The 18,814-nt window shown below is 35.9% G+C and overlaps 1 protein-coding gene across 4 annotated transcripts; it reads left to right on the top strand.

Annotated features, from left to right (window-relative positions):
* Window positions 1-1,791: 1,791 nt before the first annotated feature.
* On the top strand, window positions 1,792-18,300 carry LOC107771845 (uncharacterized). Of its 4 annotated transcripts, none has more exons than XM_075221498.1 (8): window positions 1,792-2,111; window positions 7,544-7,602; window positions 14,733-14,899; window positions 15,265-15,631; window positions 15,911-16,198; window positions 16,292-16,372; window positions 16,588-17,259; window positions 17,490-18,300. In XM_075221498.1, exons 1-8 carry the CDS (start codon window positions 1,832-1,834, stop codon window positions 18,048-18,050), a joined length of 2,475 nt encoding a protein of 824 aa, XP_075077599.1. In that variant the 5' UTR covers window positions 1,792-1,831; the 3' UTR covers window positions 18,051-18,300. The 4 variants fall into 4 exon arrangements, with proteins under 4 accessions (XP_075077599.1, XP_016446780.2, XP_075077601.1 ...); XM_016591294.2 differs by having other exon boundaries at window positions 16,289-16,372; XM_075221500.1 differs by having other exon boundaries at window positions 1,796-2,111; window positions 14,747-14,899.
* The last annotated feature ends 514 nt before the right edge of the window (window positions 18,301-18,814 follow it).

Below are 18,814 nucleotides of genomic sequence, written 5' to 3'. Positions count from 1 at the left end.
CCAATTCTTTCCGATCTTTTTTTGGATCATAATATAAAATACCACCGGTAACAGTGTTAATTCCCGGTTGAAATTGATTTGACCCGGTACTAAGGTCAGCCTGACTAGGTGCACTTGTCCCCTCGGCCAAAGTTTTCATACAAAAATATCTAGCTTTATCTTGAGGGTGTAGTAATATGTGTCTAGTCAAACTTCCCGTCCCCCCGACTTTCAGCATATTTAAAAACTAACTCTTTGCCACAAGTTTTATACTTAGCCCTATTTTTTTTTCTCTTAGTTGAGTAAAAAATGGCCAAACAAGAGATGTTTTTGCCCGTTTAGAAGGTTGTCTAGAAAAAGTAGGGGCAGTAACAGGAGGGTCAGACGGGGGATCATTTGGATTATTATTAGTTGGGTTAACTTCAGGAGCAGGACTAGTGGGTGTATCGTCATCCGGTTGCGTTTCATCAAAATCTATTTCTTCATCATCATTTTCATCAATAGTTGGATTACCATAAAGAGCATTCATATATTCATGGTTTAATTGTTCACCGGGTGCAATATTATGGCAAAATTGACTCTCGGTAAATTATAATAAACTATTATCGCTATCAAGAATAGGAGGTGTAGGACGGGTAACAGGTTTGGGCCGGGGAGTCGGGGGAAGTGGAGGAGGAACAGATTGGCCACTAGATTCACCACTCTTGGATTTTTCCTTATTTTTACTAAATATTTTTTTTAAGGAATAAGCCATCTTAATTAATCAAGCAAAGTAAATAAAACAAACAAAACTATAATATTAAAACTTAAGAGTTGGAACGAGTTTACCGAATTGACGAACAACTTGTTGAAAAATAATTATCGTTGAAGACTTGAAAACTTCAATTCACCAACTTCACAATTTTGCACAAATTGTAACAATTAAGTAAGCAATTATAGAAGAATATTAGAGAGAGATTGAGAGAGATTGATGATTTTGTGAGAAAAATGAAAGAATGATGGGGTATTTATAGTTGAAAATAGGAAAAAAGTATAATTATAAAAAAATTTGGGTTAAAACAAAATTTGGGGGGTTAAATGGCTATTTTGCAAATAGCCAACGACTATTTTGGCAGATCAAACGGCTAGTTTTTAAATGGCTAAATGGTGAATTTTTTATTTTATTTTTAAAAATTATCCGTTGGGCCCGTTTAGGACTGCTTGAACCGGCCCACTTCTCAGCCGGTTCCGGTCTCGCGGACCTCGCCTATGAGACCAGCCCACTACCCGGCCCATCACCCCACGGTCCCGGTCCTATCCGGTTAGGACCGTTTAGGCCCACCGCCCATGTGGGCTTGCGGTCCTGGGCCGGTCCCGATCCTAACCGGCCCACATGCCACCCTTATTGACATGTCTATATTAAGTACCTAGACGATCATTTTGACTCGAAATTAAAATAAAAGAGGGGATACATAATAGAACACTGATCTTTCAAGATTCTTGGTTATTTTCATGCTTATCTAGGTCATTCGCTACTTATTGACTAAATAAGATCAGTATTCGTCATTTTTATATTTTTTAAAATTTCATTTTTAAGGGATTATATTTTTTATAATTTTATACACATGGATATAGGGTATATCCTAAAGCTAGTTATTTCAAAATGTTCGAACACCTCAAAACAATTTTAGATACCTCCTCTAGTAGATTTCTATAAGCCTAATTAAAGGACCAAAGTGTAGCTATTTTAAGAGTTAGGGACCGAACCGTTATTTTCCTTAAACCGTAAACAACAAAAAAGAGTACCATTATATAATCCCTGTTTTTTTTGGCTCCCACTGTTTCGTTGAGGTACCATAGTAGAAGAGAGACAATGGAGTTCAATACGACGCCGTCATATTACGGTAACAGAGCCAGCGAGAGAGGCGCAGGAGGGAAGTTCAAGAAACCGGCGGCGAGGAAACCTCCGGCAACTCCTTACGACCGTCCACAACTGAACCAGACCGGCGGTCGGACCGGCTGGTTAGCGAAACTAGTTGATCCGGCTTACCGTATTATCTCCGGCAGTGCCATCAGAATCCTCCCGTCGTTCATCTCCAATGCCATTGCCTCCACTCCTCCTCCTCCTCTTGAAGAAATTCACAGTGACTTAGGTATGTGATTTTTACTTTTATTGAACATGTTATGTGCAATTTTACTATATTAGGGTTTCTAAGAATTTTTTATCACACTATTTTTTTGTCATACTATTTTTTTTGTTTTGCATAGTATTGTGTTATTTTCCTTCCACTTATTTGCTGTCTCTTACGAAGCTGTTATTATTTTCTTGATTTCTTTTGTTGTTATGGATCTATTCTTTTTTTTCTTTTCTGATATTATTGTTTCTTTCTACCCTTCCGGGTAGGGGTAAGTTCTGTGTACACTCTACCCTACCCAGACCCCACTAGTGAGATTTTACTGTGTGTTGTTGTTTTATGGTTCTCTTTTTTGGTAATTGTGATGAATTATGTTGGACTTTTGGCGAACTAAAGTTGCAAGAATTAACCTTTTTGGTTATTCTAGTTTCACCTGATCTTTTGTGGAATGTAATTCTAGTAGCTACGTAGTTATATGCAATATTACAAGAAATTGTCTTTGTTATGTTTTTCTTGCTATTTGTGATGGAGTGTGTTGGTATTTTGGTGAATTAGGGTTGCAAGAATTAACCTTTTTGGTTATTTTAGTTACACTTGATCTGTTATGAAATGTAACTATAGTAGGTATGAGATTTGTTGTGCATCGAACATGTTATGTGCCATATAGGGATTCCAAGAATGTGTCTTTGTTATGTTTTTGGTAATGGTGATGAAATATGTTGGTCTCTTGGTGAATTGGTGTTGCAAGAATTGACCTTTTTGGTTATTTTGCTGCAATTGGTGAACTAGGGAGCAAGTTTCACCTTTTTGGTTACTCTGCTGCAATTTGAGTTTTTAATCTCAATTTGTTACAACTTTCCTGTTATTAGATGTAACTTTAGTAATTTTTTACTTATGTTGGAACTAAGTAGGTTTATCAAATAAAATTGCAGGAGGGATTTCTCTCTCTCTCTCTTTGTGTGTGTGTCTTTTATTTTTTTTTGGGGGGGGGGGGATGTTGTTGTTGTTTATGTGTAAACTTTAGGTTTTTGCATCTCCCATGTCATTATGACCTTGCATGAAACCTGGTGATTTCCAGTTTTGTCCTTCGTGAATCTTTAGCTTAATTTAGTTTAATGGTAACTGTTCAAGTGTTATGAATTGTAATAGCATTGTAGTTTTGTTTAGTTGAAATGACAAAAGCTGGCAGAAGTTTAGCTTTTCTAGGCCGGTGAGTTATACTTGCTACTTAGCTCGAATGAACACCACATCTAGCGCATAGTCATTTCCTAATACCTACTGTGATCACAATTTTTTCTACGGCTTGTTACAAAAAGTAGCACTGAGCATGGGAGAAAGGGGGTTTTGGCTGGTTACTTTCTTCAAATTATTGTTATTAGTAGCGAAGAAGGGATCTCATTGCATTAGACTGTGATGTTTTTCTTTTCGGTAATGGTGGTATTGTTTTACTGCCGTTACCAAAAGAAATATGCACTGCAAGTTTAGTCAGCTTAAGAAGAGTGAATTTGAGGTGAGATTAGACGGGATTGCGGTGCCTAAATGCAAAAAATTCGAATATCTTGGCTTGGTATCGAAGGAGGATTGCATGATAGACGAAGATGTTACACATAGAATAATAACTGGATGGTTGAAATAGGGAAGTGCGATTGGAGTGTTATGTGATAGAAGGATGTCCACTAAAGTAAAAAGGTTAGTTGTATAGTACAACTCATAAGACCAACAATGTTAAATGTGCATGAAACAGCTGCTAAAGTCAAACACATACACAAGATGAGTGTTGCAAAGATGTGGTACTAAGATGGATGTGTGGTCATTCAAGATGAGATAACATAAAGAATTATCACATGCAATTGAAGGTACATGTAGCACACACCAAGGATAAAATGAGAGAAAGTCGCTTGAGATAGTTTGGTCATGTCCTTAGTTGACCTCCAGATGCATCGGTTCATAGGTATGAAACCGTAGTCAATTAAGGTGTTAAAAAAGGACGAGATATCTAAAATCACATGAAAGTTGTCTCGAAAGACATTCAATCTCTTGTAATCATGCAATTTTAGCAAAAAGTAAGGCATAATAGAAGGATAGATCTATATAGGCGATATACTAATTAGTTAGAAACATGTTTTATTCATGTTAGTACCTTTACTTTAGGTCCTATGCTTTCTAACTAGTGGAAGCTATAGAAACCTCTATTACTTTCTATTCATATTTTTGTATAATACTGGTTTAAGATGAGTTTAAATGAAGCGACATGGTCAATGAGGATTCATATAGCCGACCTTAACGTGTTTGAGATTGGGAATTAGATGTCGTTGTTGTAACGTCGTCGTCTTGGTTTGCTCGTGCCACCTCGAAAAACCCACTTATAGCTTGTCACAAGTATAGGTGTCGGGTAATCCTGACCTCTAAGGTTGTAAACGGGCTCTTATCAAGTGCTGTAACGATAATTTGAGCTTTGGACCTGAAGGTGACATAGTTTTCACTTTGACCAAACATACTTTTGGTGCTTCAAAATAGGCTCTACTTTAAAGTGTTGGTTGTGAGAACTCTTTTGTTTCTTTTGCCAACCTATTTTTGATTTGTTCCAAGAATGTAGTAAGAACTATTATAAAATTCCTTCGGTTGACACTCCGAGGTTTTCTTTTCTCTTATCTCTTCCATCTAGAAAGGGAGATAAAAATTTGCAAGGAGGTAGCCCTCAAGTCTTTGGTCTAGTGGTAAGAGGACAATGCGTGATGTATGGATTAGGCGCACATCACAGATTCGAACACTATTGTAGATAAAAGCCTAGCATTTAAGTGGAAAAAGGTAGAGGGATGGACCAATTATCCATCGAGTTTCGAACCTGCCTAGCATTTAAGTGGAAAAAGGTAGAGGGACACACCAATTATTCATCGAGTTCGAACCTTACGCCAGTTGCCCTCTGGATTTCTCGGCCGTGAAAAAAATTGCAAGGGGCCAATGTGAATTTTTCCCTCATTTTTAGTTACCTTGCTCTTTTTTATTTGGTCTTTTCGTCAGACTAAACATGAAAAGAGAAACTATTACCATTTGCTTTTGTTCCCATTCCTTCCCTTCCGTACTCCCAGGTTACTATAATCGTTTGGGTTTATAGCGAGATAGAGTGAGCCAGAGTTCAACATGTTTGGCAAATGGTTTGAATTTGATGTTTGAGGTCAATCAAGGCTTTGCTGATTTTTCTTTTCCTGGTCTTTGTACATGCGAAGCATCTTGATTACGCAATTGCTGGCGCCGCTTTTACTTTGGTTTTTTTTGTTCCTTGTTCTTTAATTTCTAGTTGGACTAAGTCTTACATCCCTCATCGTAGTTAATATTTGTGACTATCTTTGTTTCAATTTACATGACTTGCTTTCCATTTTTGGGATGTCCCGAAATGTTTTATGGTCATTCTATTTAATTAACTTTCACGACTTTCAAAATTTGAAAACTTTAGATATTTATGTGATTTTTTTCTTGAATTAGTTTTTAATCTTTATTTTCAACATTTCTTCCATTATCATTAGTATAATATAAATCAGATTCATGTCTTTGTTATGTTAAATACCATCATGTTAAATGGGACCAAAGAAGTGTTGCTATTGCATACGTAGAAGTTGGTGTTTAGAAGTGATTTCGCTTTTAGTTCCTTGATTATCGGGCCTATGGCATAGGCGTCTCGTGGATATCAACTTTCTTCCATGCGGTCCTTCTACTATACCACATTAGCAACGTCTTTCTAATGTTTCCTTTGAAAAGAACCAACCAGCATTAAGCAACTTCTACTTTGTTGTCCCCATAGGTTTTCTGAGTACTTGTCGATAAATGAATGTACGTTGGCACCTGAAAATACGTGACATTGCCAAAATAAAATGGACTAAGTATAAATAGTACTCCCACTGTCCCATTTTATATGAATGCGCTAGTATTTCGAGAGTCAAACAATTTTTTATTTATCTACGATTTTCTTAAACCTTTTTTAAATATTTTGAATTATTAACTATGTTAACTTATACTCATTGATTTTTTATGTAATCTTACTTCCTTCTTAGTCTGTTCCAAAAATAATGAGAGTAAATGGGTCTTCATGGCCATTTACAATATTATAGATCTCAATTTATAATATTAAAATTAAGAAAGTATTATTTTTAGATCTCAATTTATAATATTAAAATTAAGAAAGTATTATTTTTAGATCTCTTTTGTGTAAAAGATAGATCTGCTATGTGTAAAAGATAGATCTTCCGTGTGTAAAATAAGAAATAAGGTCATAAAACTAAAAAAAAGTTTGTAAAGACCCACAAAACCATTTGACCCTAACCTCTTTCTAAATTTGCTAAGAATTTAACTGATACTTCCATATTACCCTTAATGATAATCTTTTATAGCAACACAAATGTTGTGTCATGTCTAATACCACAATTTTCAAAAGCTTTATAGCCATATAAATATTATAGCCTAGTCAAAATTGGATCACATTACTTGAATCAGAGGAAGTAGTACTTTCATGCAAAAAAAAGGGCAGCCCAGTGCACTAAGTTCCCCGTATGTGCGGGGTCCGGGGAAGGGCTGACCACAAGGGTCTATTGTACCCAGCCTTACTCTGCATTTCTGCAAGAGGCTGTTTCCACGGCTTAAACCTGTGACCTCCTGGTCACATGGCAACACCTTTACCAGTTACGCCAAGGCTCCCCTTCAAACTTTCATGTAGTTTTCAAATATGTAAATTTTAATTTTAAAAACTTGAAGAATTCATGTCCAAATTCACATTGAAAATTAGGTGTTGTTGACCCTCTTACGGCGAAGTCCTTCACATAAATTTGGGTAGAGGGAGAATGAGTTAAGAACATAAAACAACCATGTCACTCAAGACCAACAGTAAACGAACATGCATATTGTAACGCTGCACGAGATTAATAAATGTATGATTATAAGTATGGGATATATTTTCTACTCTGTACGGAATACTCTCTTTATCCATATTATCTACTTAAGATATATTTGATTTGTGTATTATGTTAGTAAGTTTTGAAAAAAGCGAATAGTCGATGTTATGGGAAATGTCAAGTCACTTTTTTTAAGATCATCTTTTAAATGAGTTTGAATTTGAAAAAAGTGAAACTTTTACTCTGTACGGAATACTCTCTTTATCCATATTATCTTATGTAGCTTGAAGCAAAATGTTAAGATATATTTGATTTGTGTATTATGTTAGTAAGTTTTGAAAAAAGCGAATAGTCGATGTTATGGGAAATTTCAAGTCACTTTTTTAAAGAAGATCTTTTAAATGAGTTTGAATTTTGAAAAAAGTGAAACTTTTACTTGGAATTGTACTTAAGAAACTCAAATAATTCAGCACGTCTCAGTTTGCAGAAGGGATATCATTAAACTTATTATCATTTATTTTGTTTCCTCTGTTTGATCGGCAATCTTACAAAAATTCTTTGGGACAGATAAAGAAGATCCTGCAACAGCACAAGATGTAGGGAATGACGAGAAGTGTACTCCAAGTGTAAGCTTTGGCAACTTCTTTGACTCATTTTGCTTTGTTAATTTCTTTCTGTTATATCTCCATTTTATGGGCAAGCATGTGAAGATGAAGATGTTCCTCTGTTATTATGTGGCAGTCTTACTACATGAGACAAAGGGGCACGAAATGTAATTGAACACGTAAATTATCTAACACTTAGTTTGGATGGCCATTAACTGTTGGACAAGAATAGAATTTGGAGGCAGAGGTTACTTTGAAAATTTAAAGACATGGGTTACATAATGATATATCTCTGCTGAAGTCATTGTTACGCACTAATTCTTACTTGCTGATGCATTAGTTATAAAAAAACAATTAGCAATTTTCCATCCTGATCAGATACTCCAGGAAAAGTAGTCTACCAAATAAACATGGTAAAGAGTAAATATGCTCTTTAGGCTATGAGAACCACAAAGTTGATCACTGTTTACATGGACACAGTTGACTGGTTTAGAGTTAGAAGCCAATCTGACCTGTATATTATCTTTGGTACACTAAGAAAATAACAAATTAATGCTTAGAATTTTATCTTAGAATCGACGAGAAACCTGAAAGCTGCATCATATCATGATTATGATTTAAACAAAAATTTCAAATGGATTGTTAAAATTTTTGTGGGGAGTTAGGGAGGAATCAGTATCATAACATGATTATTATTTTAATTTTTAAATTTTGTATATACTCTTTACTTTCTTGGTTGTTGGATTTTGTCAAACTTCTGTGTTTTCTCAATAGAAAGTGTTAGAGGAAATGGGGTGAGAGCTTATATTATGTTAGTGGTGTTACACAAAAACAATGCTACAATAGTTTCATATGCAAAGTTCATCTTAATAAAGAGAAGTGCAAAGTTTATTTCGTTCTGGGCACATCAAAATCACATGAAATAAGCTCTTACTAGTTTATATTCAAGAAAATATTTAATCAAATAGTACAAAATATTACCATTCTCAAAAAAGAAAATATATAGTCAAATATATTATTGTGAATCTGTATTCTTAACAGAAACAACTTTTCATCTGTTAGAGTATGTAAAATACCTCATACCGTCCTGGAAAGGAAATCATTTCATAAACTTATACCGAGGTATTATGAATTATAAAATGCTTTAGAGTTAAACTTTAGAAAAGGCTCTACAATTTGCTGATTAAAATTATCATGACCTACTTCTCAGTTCATTGCAAAGCTTAATTATGGCAAGAAACTGTGGAGAATGGCAGCTTTTAGGTAACTTAACTTTGAGGGTGTTTGGATTGGCTTAAAAACTGGTTTTGGCTTGTTTTGGTGTTTGGTAAACACCAAAGCTAATAAGCCATAAGCTGGGTACCCCCAACTTATGGGATTTCAGCTTAAAAGCTTTTTTGTTTGACCAAGTAATTTGTTTTGCTATCCCTTGCATTTTCTTATAATCCCTAGAATACCCCTAATTCAACTCTATTTCTTTTCCATTTACCGTGCCCAAAAATGTGATTTGGCTGCTTTTGTCTTTAGTTTCCCATTTGTTTTTTCCTCTTTGCTGGCATTTAGCAAAGTTATTAGTAGCTGGAGTTCAAAAAAAGAAAAAAAATTTCAACGGATGATTCTCTTTTAACAAAATGATTCGTGCCTACATATAAGTGCGAATATTTTCTTGACACTTTTTTTTCTCTATTGTAATATTTTTTTCACACGAAGTGTTTTCTCTTAAATTGTTGAAAGCTTCAGACATATATGTTCACATTTATAAATAGTTTTACGTACTTATAAGTTGATCACTAGTATGTCCACAAAGTGGAGATTACTGTGACTTAAAACTTTAGATGAATAGTTCATTTTCGTTGTGCTATTGAGTTCTTTAGTATCGATACTAATCCATGTGCATTGTGTTACACCAACACATGTACAATAAGATATAAATTAATTTGTTGAATCAAGTTAGAATTAAAATCCTCCAGTAATCATCTTATTTTTAGTGTTGACAGATTTAAGGATATTTTTGGTCTTTTTCACTGAAAAACTGTTGATTATTAATTTCAGTTTCAACTTATCTATCCAAACACGTAACAACGTATTCATAAAATCAGCTTCAACACTTAAAAAGGCGCTTTTCAGCACTTGGTGCTTAGATGCTACTTTTATTCAGCTAATCCAAATGGGCTCTTTGTAGTTTCTTTTAGTATTTGTCTGGCTGCTCTGGCATATTATGTTCGAAACCTTCTATATATGCTTTTCTGATTAATCCTTCAAAGAAACTACCATAAGTAGGTTTGTGCCTAATTACTTTGCAGCAATCGTAGCTGAAATCAATACTTATGCAGTAATAAAAAAAGAAGATAAAAGGCTCCTGCCAAATTTTATTCTGTGAAGTCAATTTATCCCTTTTACCTATTAAAAAAAGGTAGGTCTGCGTAATGGAATCTGATGAGATTTCATGAAGGTGCAAAAATAATGTTCCATCTGAAAGCCAAAGTAGGCCAAATATTGTTTCTTTTATGATTAATGGTTGTCTGTGGCCGTGGTACTACTAATTCCTAGGCATGTTACTCTCTGCTCCATTCCCTTTTATGTTTTGCACAGAGCTTAAATAAAGAAAGCTTGAATAGGTTAGTATGCAAGCTTTTTGTCAGTATGTGTTTGAATATAGTTGCAATATTACTTCATCAAAAAGAAAATAGTTGCAATATATTTGAAACCCCGAAGTCCTTTGTTGAGAAGATACAGTTCAAGACCCAAATAACATTATGGTGTAACTATGTCATATTCTATGCCTCTTTTTAGGTAAAGATTAAGTCTTTTACTAAGAGGTTTAGTTTGAGGTGGAGGAATATTTTTGCCATTATAATCACAAAACAACGCTCTGGATTAGTGTCCGATGTCATACTATGAACTACAACAGTTTTAAGGCTTTTAAGGAATTTTTGCAAGTAAAAATTGGACTAGTGGGAAGAAAGCAAGGAATCTCTTTGCTTCAATATTCGAAGAGGATATTAAATGGAAATGGGGAATCAAACAAAGAATAAGAGGTTTATTGAGCTAACAAGGTTGGTGATCATTACAGAGGCGTATCCAGGATTCGAAGGTTCCGGGTGCCAAGTTGGTCCAAAATTTCCAACTTGGCGCAAAGCATAAAATTTCCAAAAATACTACTAATATCATAAATATACATCATCCCTTTACAATTGTCCTCGACGAATTTTCATATTCTGGGAACGGTCAATAATAACATCATTACTTACATTTGTAAATACATCCCGCTCTATGTAACAAACTAAACAATCATTTAAATATTGATCACCCATGCTATTCCGCTCATCATTCTTTATTTGCTTCATGGATAAAAATGCTCTCTCCACAGTTGCGGTAGCAACAGGTAAAATAAGAGCCAACTTCAAAAGTAAGTAATATATGAATAAGTCTCCACAAGATTTGCCTCAACCAATGCTTTTGCCAAATCACTAATTCCTTGCTAGTTGGAGAACTTGGCATTACTACCTCGCATATGAATTATGAAAGTATCGAGTTGATAACTCAAATCCCGAATCTGTACTTCATCAAACTCATTTGGATAACACTTTGCTAAAGTCATTATTCTACCTTTATCATAATTAGCAAAAGAATTGACTGGATTTAAGCTAGCCATCCCGAGAAGCAAATTACTACTCACTACATCAAAACGGTCATTAAGCTCTTGAAGTTGCACATCAATCACAACACAAAATATTTCAACACGCAAGTGGTGGTATGAATAACTGATACTAGAAGACTTCTGCTTTGACTTTCCGGGAAAATAAAACTCATCCATCTTGGGAATCAAAATATCATGCATAGCACAAAATGAGGAAGCACACTCCAACAAAGATTCCCATTCACTTTCTCTCATATCTTGCAATCTTTTCTTTGTAATGTTAAGAAACTCCACAACATTAACAATATCTTGATCCTTTTTTTGGTAAGGTCTTGCTCAACTCATTTGACAATGCCAACACTTTCAACATCAAGTGTAGCATAAAAATAAATTTGAGTGTTTTAATCTCACTAAGAAGATATTTAGCTTGATTTCTATCATTTGAGGTAGAACCTTCATGTTTAATCACTTCAAGCACACTAACAATAGATGAGAAAAGAACAATAAAGTTATCTAATGTTTTGAAATGTGATCCCCAACGAGTATCACCTGGTCTTTGAAGCCCCCGTTTTTGATTTAATCCTTGTCCAATATGAACTTCACCGGACTCAAGTAATTGCTCCAACTTTTCAGCTTGAAGAAGACGAAGCGAATCTCTACGCTTAAAAGATCCTCCAATAACATTCAACACATTTTCAGCTTGAAGAAGACGAAGCGAATCTCTACGCTTAAAAGATCCTCCAATAACATTCAACACATTAGTAACATGACAAAAGAAATCTTCAACATCCAAATGCTTTTTAGCAATAGCTACAAGTTTTAATTGCAATTGATGAGCAAAACAATGAATGTAATATGCCGATGGACTATCTTTCATAATCAAAGTCTTAAGACCATTTATCTCTCCCCTCATGTTACTAGCCCCATTATAACCTTGTGCACGTATTTTAGATGGACTTAGTGAGTGCTCTGAAAGTAAAGAATAGATTGCTTCCTTCAATGATGATGTCGATGTATCGCTAACACGGACAAGACCAACAAATCGCTCTACAACTTCACCATTCTTATCAACGTAACGCAAAACAAGCGCCATTTGTTCTTTGTGTGAGATATCTTTGGATTCATCAACCAATATACTAAAGTAATCTCCATTTAAGTCTCCAATTATAGCTTTCAATGTTTCTTTTGCACAAGCATTGATAATATCCTTTTGGATCATAGGGCAAGTTAAAGTATCATTTTGCGGAGCCTTTTCTAATATCACTTCCCCCACATCCGGATGCTTGTCCCCGTGCCATCGTAAAAATCCTAGAAAGAGACCTTGATTTGTTGAAGATTCACTTTCATCATGACCCCTAAAAGGCAATCCATAAAGCAATAGAAGTCCTGCCACATCAATTGATGCTTCTAAACGCATTCGATACTCACTTTTTAACTTCTCAGAGTGTTTATCAAAAACAACTTGAATTGATTGATGATGATGATAAATCTAGCATCTTTTTAAAACATTTATCATGGACATTATTAACATCACCAACATGTAGACGCAATCTTTCAAGACCCTTATTCCAAGCCCTAAAACCATTCTTTGTATAGAATTCACTCGCACTTCCATGGATAAATTTATTTTTGAACAAATAACAACATAGGCAATATGCCGCGTCTTTCTTCACACTATATTCCAACCATCTAGAAAATTGACCTTTGAACCAACTTGGAACAAATTGACGCATTCTCCCTCCTATTTTAGTTTTGGGAAATTGATGCTCGAAAGGTTGACAAGGCCCTTTTTGAATATAGTGTCTTCTCACTTCATCTCGTATTCGAGGGTTATAGTCAGCAATTGGTATTCTTTCTCCTGGATCGGGTTCAAGTGATTCCAAATTGAGTTCATCTATTAGATGAGAAAGATTGGCATTCACCTGGCTCAAGGATGGACTTGGTTGAGAATGATCCAACCTCATGACAAATTTATCCATCTCAATCACAAATATTAGGATCACTTTTCTGTAAAATAAAGTTCATTCTACCTCATGTTATATGCTCTCAGTCACTAAGTAAGAAATAAATTAAATGAGAAAGCTTCCTCTCTAGCAGAAATGCAAGAACAATTTGATAGTAGAAATCCAAGTTAAATACTAAGTCTAGAAGAGCATCCTTCTTTATCTTAAAGAATCCTTAGAAGTTTGGGTTCTACACTTCTACAGTTCTACTCATCTACTGACTACGGCCAAGCAAAATAAAATAAACTTACGGCAAGCAACAACATAGGATTTGAATAAGACGAAACAAATACTTGATTAACTAACTTTTGTTGCTTTAAGTTCCATCAACCTTGTGTGCTCTAAAGTCTAAACCGTTGCTTTTCTTCAATTAGATATCACAGATTCAAAGTCTAAAATTGAACAATATTGTAATACACAACCAAATAGAACAAGATGGACCAGATGTTTGATTAACTAAATAAAACAGAAGAAAACAAAAATTGAACAGATATTTGATGGGAAAAAATGCAAATAGGGCTAGGAAATAGACAAGAATCAACCTGTAGTGCCTTACAATGGTTGGGTGTTGGAAGATAGAGACGATGGTCTGAACTCCGGTGAAAGAATGGAAGTAGAGTGTAGAGAAGCGGCCCTGGGATGTGAAAGCGGAGGCGACAGTCGACGAGAGAGACGAGGTGATGGGTTACTTCTGTTGGGGAGGGGTTTTGTTTTATTGAGAGAGAGAGAAATTAAGAGGTATTTTATTCTATTTTAAATAAAAGAAAAGTCAATGATGAATTAAAAAAAAGAGAGATAATTCATTTTGTACTGAATGAAAGCAACGGGGTTTGAACTTTCATCTTGTAGGAGGAAAAGGCAAGATTTTGCCACTGGCACCTTGGATACTTTTGTTACTGCGGGTGGCAACTTAATCATTTATATTATTTCTTAAGTATATATACATACATATATAAAGTTTCGACCGAAGATTGCGGGTGGCGTACCACCCCCTTGGGACTGAATAGATCCGCCCCTGGTGACCAACCTTAAGTATGATAATGAAAAATAAGGGGAAACCCGGGGGATTGTATTCTCAGGGTTAGGAGCATATAGTGTTTTGTGAGGGCTACTTCTAATGGGTTTTGTGAGAATAGTTATTTCTTTTTTGAAACTCGTTAAAGTTGCATAAATAATATTTGTCAGTAGCGTGTCTAAATTTTTTGGCTCCCATGAACGGATGATGTCATATTATAATTTTGATATTTTTTCTTTGGTACCAATGGAGAAGGGACTGAAACACATTTTACTGGACTAAAAAGGTTGCTAGGTCAAGTATGTGAGGAGGGAATGTTTAATTCTGTGGCCTTACCAGAAATTGATGCTGTGAAAGGAAAGTGCCCCTCATTCCCCCCTCCCCCCTCCCCAAACCACAAAAAAAAAAAGAGGAAAAGGAAGTGAATTTTTTATGTAAGATTGTTTCTAGTAAAAAGAATTTCTTCAGAGTGTTGGATATTATGTTTATGCAGTATGTGATATCCAGATCTTCTGAAGGAAAGGAAGAGGATCAAAGAATGGTAAAATTGAATGGGATATCCGAAGCAGAGAAGCAGGAAGAAGAGAAACCACAGAATTCCACTGATAAATCTGAGATTTCCAGAATTGAGCGGCTCATGCAGGGGAAATCATTTTCAAGGTAGCATATCATTCTTCACGTCTCTGTGTTCTTTTCTATCATGTTGTTGCAGTGCTACCTCATTAGAGAGAGTTAGGAACCAATTCCTGCTTCATTTGAAAAATGCATGCACCTTTAAAATTGCTTATTTTCCTCGTAAGCCCACATTGGTTTGAGAATGCAGTTCTCTATAATTGCTAGGAACTGAGCTTCTGACATTATCACCCTTTCCTCTTTTTGGTGATCCTCCAATGCTTTGCAGGTCCAGACTTGATGCTGGATTCCTATGTCTTGTGTACATTCAGGAAACTCTTTTCACCATGTATATCGTTTGAATTTTGTCAGTTAAACTTTCTTATTCAAAACTAGTCTTTCACTATATGCAGGGATGAAATAATGCGTTTGACAGAGATATTAAACTCAAGGGTTATTGATGACCAAGAAAAGAAAACTAGCAAAACAGCTGAAGGAGACATTGGAAGGTTTCATTTAACACACGAGACACCTAGAAGACCATATCACAGGAAGCAGGATGAAGCAGAGTTTGCTATGCCAGGAACTTCAACACCTCTTCCCCAAACAAATTTTGCTATGCCAGGAACTTCAACTCCTCTTCCCCAAACAAATTTTGCTATGCCAGAAGCTTCAACACCTCTTCCCCAAACAAATTTTCCTATGCCAGGAGCTTCAACACCTCTTCCCCAAACAAATTTTGCTATGCCAGGAACATCAACACCTTTTCCCCAAACAAATGTAAGTTAATTATCACTATAAACCCTTCTGTCATTGGCACATATTTGTTTTGTGAAATGTCCATGATAATAGTACTTTAGCCTGTTGAACTTCATCTCGAGAGATGGTCTCAAATGAAGCCTTAAAAGGTGAAAAGTGCATTAGCGAATAAAGTCTGGAATAGCTTGGAAGTAACAAGTGTAAATAATTATTTCATGAAATACCCTCATTGATGCAGTCTTCTTCCGGAGTTTTGGTGTTGATACTAGGATGTATTTATCAAATAGTCCACTACTGCAGGTACAAGATGAAGTTGGAGCATCACCTATTGATATTGCAAGAGCTTACATGGGAAGTCGTAGGTTAGAAAAAGGATACGATTCTTGCAGTCTTGTATCCAAGGGAGAACAAGCTCCACAAAACAGGTTTCATCCGCCACCTTCGCTTAAGTCATCGACTTGTTGGCCAGCTGCCATGCTGCAAGATCAGCATAGTCATATTACTCCACAGAGTCAGAGAGGATATGGGCTTGTTGAGTTTCCGAGGACTCCATACTCTAGAACTTTATTGCCGAAATCCAGAGATAGGGTTTGTATTGTGACAAAATTTAGATGTGTTTACAAGCATACTTTTGTTAATCCAGGAATATTTATTCTTGTTGCACTTGCATTTTGTCAGCAGACTCATTCGCAGACTGGTAGCAGGTGGCCAGATCTCTCAGCGAAAACCTTCCAACAATCTCAATCATCAATATACAGCCAGGTATATGTTTGTCTTAGCAAGTCTAAAATTAATTCAATGACAAAATTCCTGTCTATCAAAGCAACTTCTTATTTGAAGTTTCCTGTACTGATTTAACGGTTTTTGCATGTTTATAAGATTTTCTGTGATCATTAATCTTTATTGTAATCTAATTAGAATACTTTCAAGGAGCAGTTGGGATCTTTCTGAATGTTATCATGCTATAAAAATTTCAGGAGAAGACTAGGAGTGATTTACCTCATCTAAGCTATGGATCTGCGGGACCCATTCGGCGTATACGGAATAAATTTGGCTCAGAATCTCGGCCTAAGAGATCCATATTCCTGAATTCCAAAAATGCTTCTTCACCTTTAGGAAAAATTGGTGCTTCTGAAGTTTTCTTGCCTGCTGCTAGGAAGAACTTGGAAGTTGGTCAACCTAGTGGTGTCGAGAAGGACCAATCAGTGGAGCATAGAGCAGGCAGGTCTGAAGAAGCTATGCCGTTCAATGAGACTGTAAGAAAAATATTAGAGCAACTTGATAGACATAAGCCCACTCCTGCAGAAAAGGAAGCTGAATTGAAGATGGCCAGTGAATGGAAGAAATATCCCCGCAATGAAATCTCTGATTCCACTCCAAATGGTAAAACGAAATCATCGCATTTAGGAGAATTTGGTATGCGTAGGAACAATGGGCTGGCAGCTGCCCGATCGTCCAAAGATGGAGATATTGGCACAGTCAGTCACGTGGAAATATCTCAGGAGCATGCTAGTGCTAAAGCTTCTAGCATAGCTGGTGTATTTGTTGCGACGACTGGAGTTGATACAGTGCCTTCATTCACTTTTAAGGATGCTGATTCCCAAGTTAAAAATTTCTTTTCTGGTTCTCGCACTGCAAGTTTGGACCAGGTACTTAATTGTTATTGAAAGTTATATTTACAAATGACAGTATTTTGCACCTTCCTGGCAATCTCGAGTTTGTTAAAAAAGATAACCCTTTCTTTACAGAGTTAAAAAAATAAATTTATGTATTTGAAATGGAGGGTGCAAGAGTTAGAAAACATCAGAGGATGTTGATTTTAAGCATTACTAATTATTTTATAGGATCACCACTTTAACATGGTATGTCTATGCTGCAGGACTCTGCAGGCACTGGTGATGGACAGAAAGATAAAGGTACTATGCTGCAGGACTACGTAGGTACTGATGAAGGAAAGAAAGATAAAGGTACTACCCCCCGGTGGCCTTTTCATAATCAAAGTAATGGGCAGAATGCCACAACGTTATCCAACTCCACGGGTTTTGAGCTACCAAGAAATGCTGCTGGACAGGCCTCTGGAACGAAACCTACTTTGCCATCCATTTCTATTAATAAGCCGAATCCTAGAAATGCAACATTCCCTGACAATGGGTTTGGATTCACTTTTCCAGTAGCTGCATCATCTGGTGCACTTTCAGAACCACCAACACCGTCCATCATGCCATCGTCCTCAGCCAGTGTCCTCTCTCAGCCCGCGGATGCATCCACTGTTCCAGCATACAGCTTTGGCACGGGAAAATCAGCTGAACGCCTGGTCTTCTCTTTTCCCTCTACGAGCAATGTGTCTGTCCCTGTGAATGCTTCAGATCTAAAGTATAGCTTTGGAACTGACAGGAGATCAAGACTATCTTTCAGTGCAGTAGGGAAAGCAACATGCTAGGTGAAACTTGGTAATACTTCAGCTGCAGGATCCACCCCATGATGGGAGACTTGTTTCATAATTTTTTTTTTGTATTCTCACCCACATTTAGGATCTTGATACTTGTTTTTTGCCACAGCTTTCATTTTATAGGATGGATGAATACCTGATATTAAAAGTTTCAGTGAACATGTAATTGCAGATTGACTGATTGTGAATTGCAAGCTCTAAGCCCCATTTTAGTAAACAAATAATTGGGGATCGATTTGAATATGGTTGTCTTCTTATACATATGAGGTTATTGCGTTGAGTCCTTTCTGCAATGTTTGCTCAATTGTCAAGCTAGAGTTTAACAATGCTATGAATTATCTAATATAGCAAACACTAGTACTAGAGAAAATATATTAGAAGTAGCGTATTTTGTTTGTCAAATCTTTAATTCAGCACGCGACATTATTCTAGTCACGCAGTCTTACCAGCGCTGGTTATGATTTTATATTTTGTTTCGACTTGTAATTATTTGTTTCTCATTCAAATGACATCTTACAGTGTATTTAGTTTCAAATTAGAATAGGAGAGTGAAAGTAGTCAAGTAGAACGACATAAAACACATGTACTTTCTCTTTTATCCAATGTGCGTGTGGGGGAGTTTAACAAATAGTCATTTTCAGCCCCTATAATGAAAAATAGTGATTTGTCATGGAGTTTAAAATGTTCTGGAGTTTTACTTGTGAAATTTGGAACTCCAGAATAATAACTATTTTTCCGAAGATATACCAAATTTG

This window comes from Nicotiana tabacum, chromosome 9 (genome assembly GCF_000715075.1).
Source record: "Nicotiana tabacum cultivar K326 chromosome 9, ASM71507v2, whole genome shotgun sequence".
Classification (NCBI taxonomy): Eukaryota; Viridiplantae; Streptophyta; class Magnoliopsida; order Solanales; family Solanaceae; genus Nicotiana; species Nicotiana tabacum.
Note: the sequence above shows the minus strand (reverse complement) of the source record. Positions and strands in the feature narration are given on the sequence as shown.

Bases quoted from the DNA above. Each gene is read 5' to 3' on its own strand.
- LOC107771845 (XM_016591294.2), top strand. From the start codon at position 1,832: ATGGAGTTCAATACGACGCCGTCATATTACGGTAACAGAGCCAGCGAG. The intron at 15,632-15,910 runs GTAAGTTAATTA...CCACTACTGCAG, and splicing joins CACCTTTTCCCCAAACAAAT to GTACAAGATGAAGTTGGAGC. The intron at 16,199-16,288 runs GTTTGTATTGTG...GCATTTTGTCAG, and splicing joins TGCCGAAATCCAGAGATAGG to CAGACTCATTCGCAGACTGG.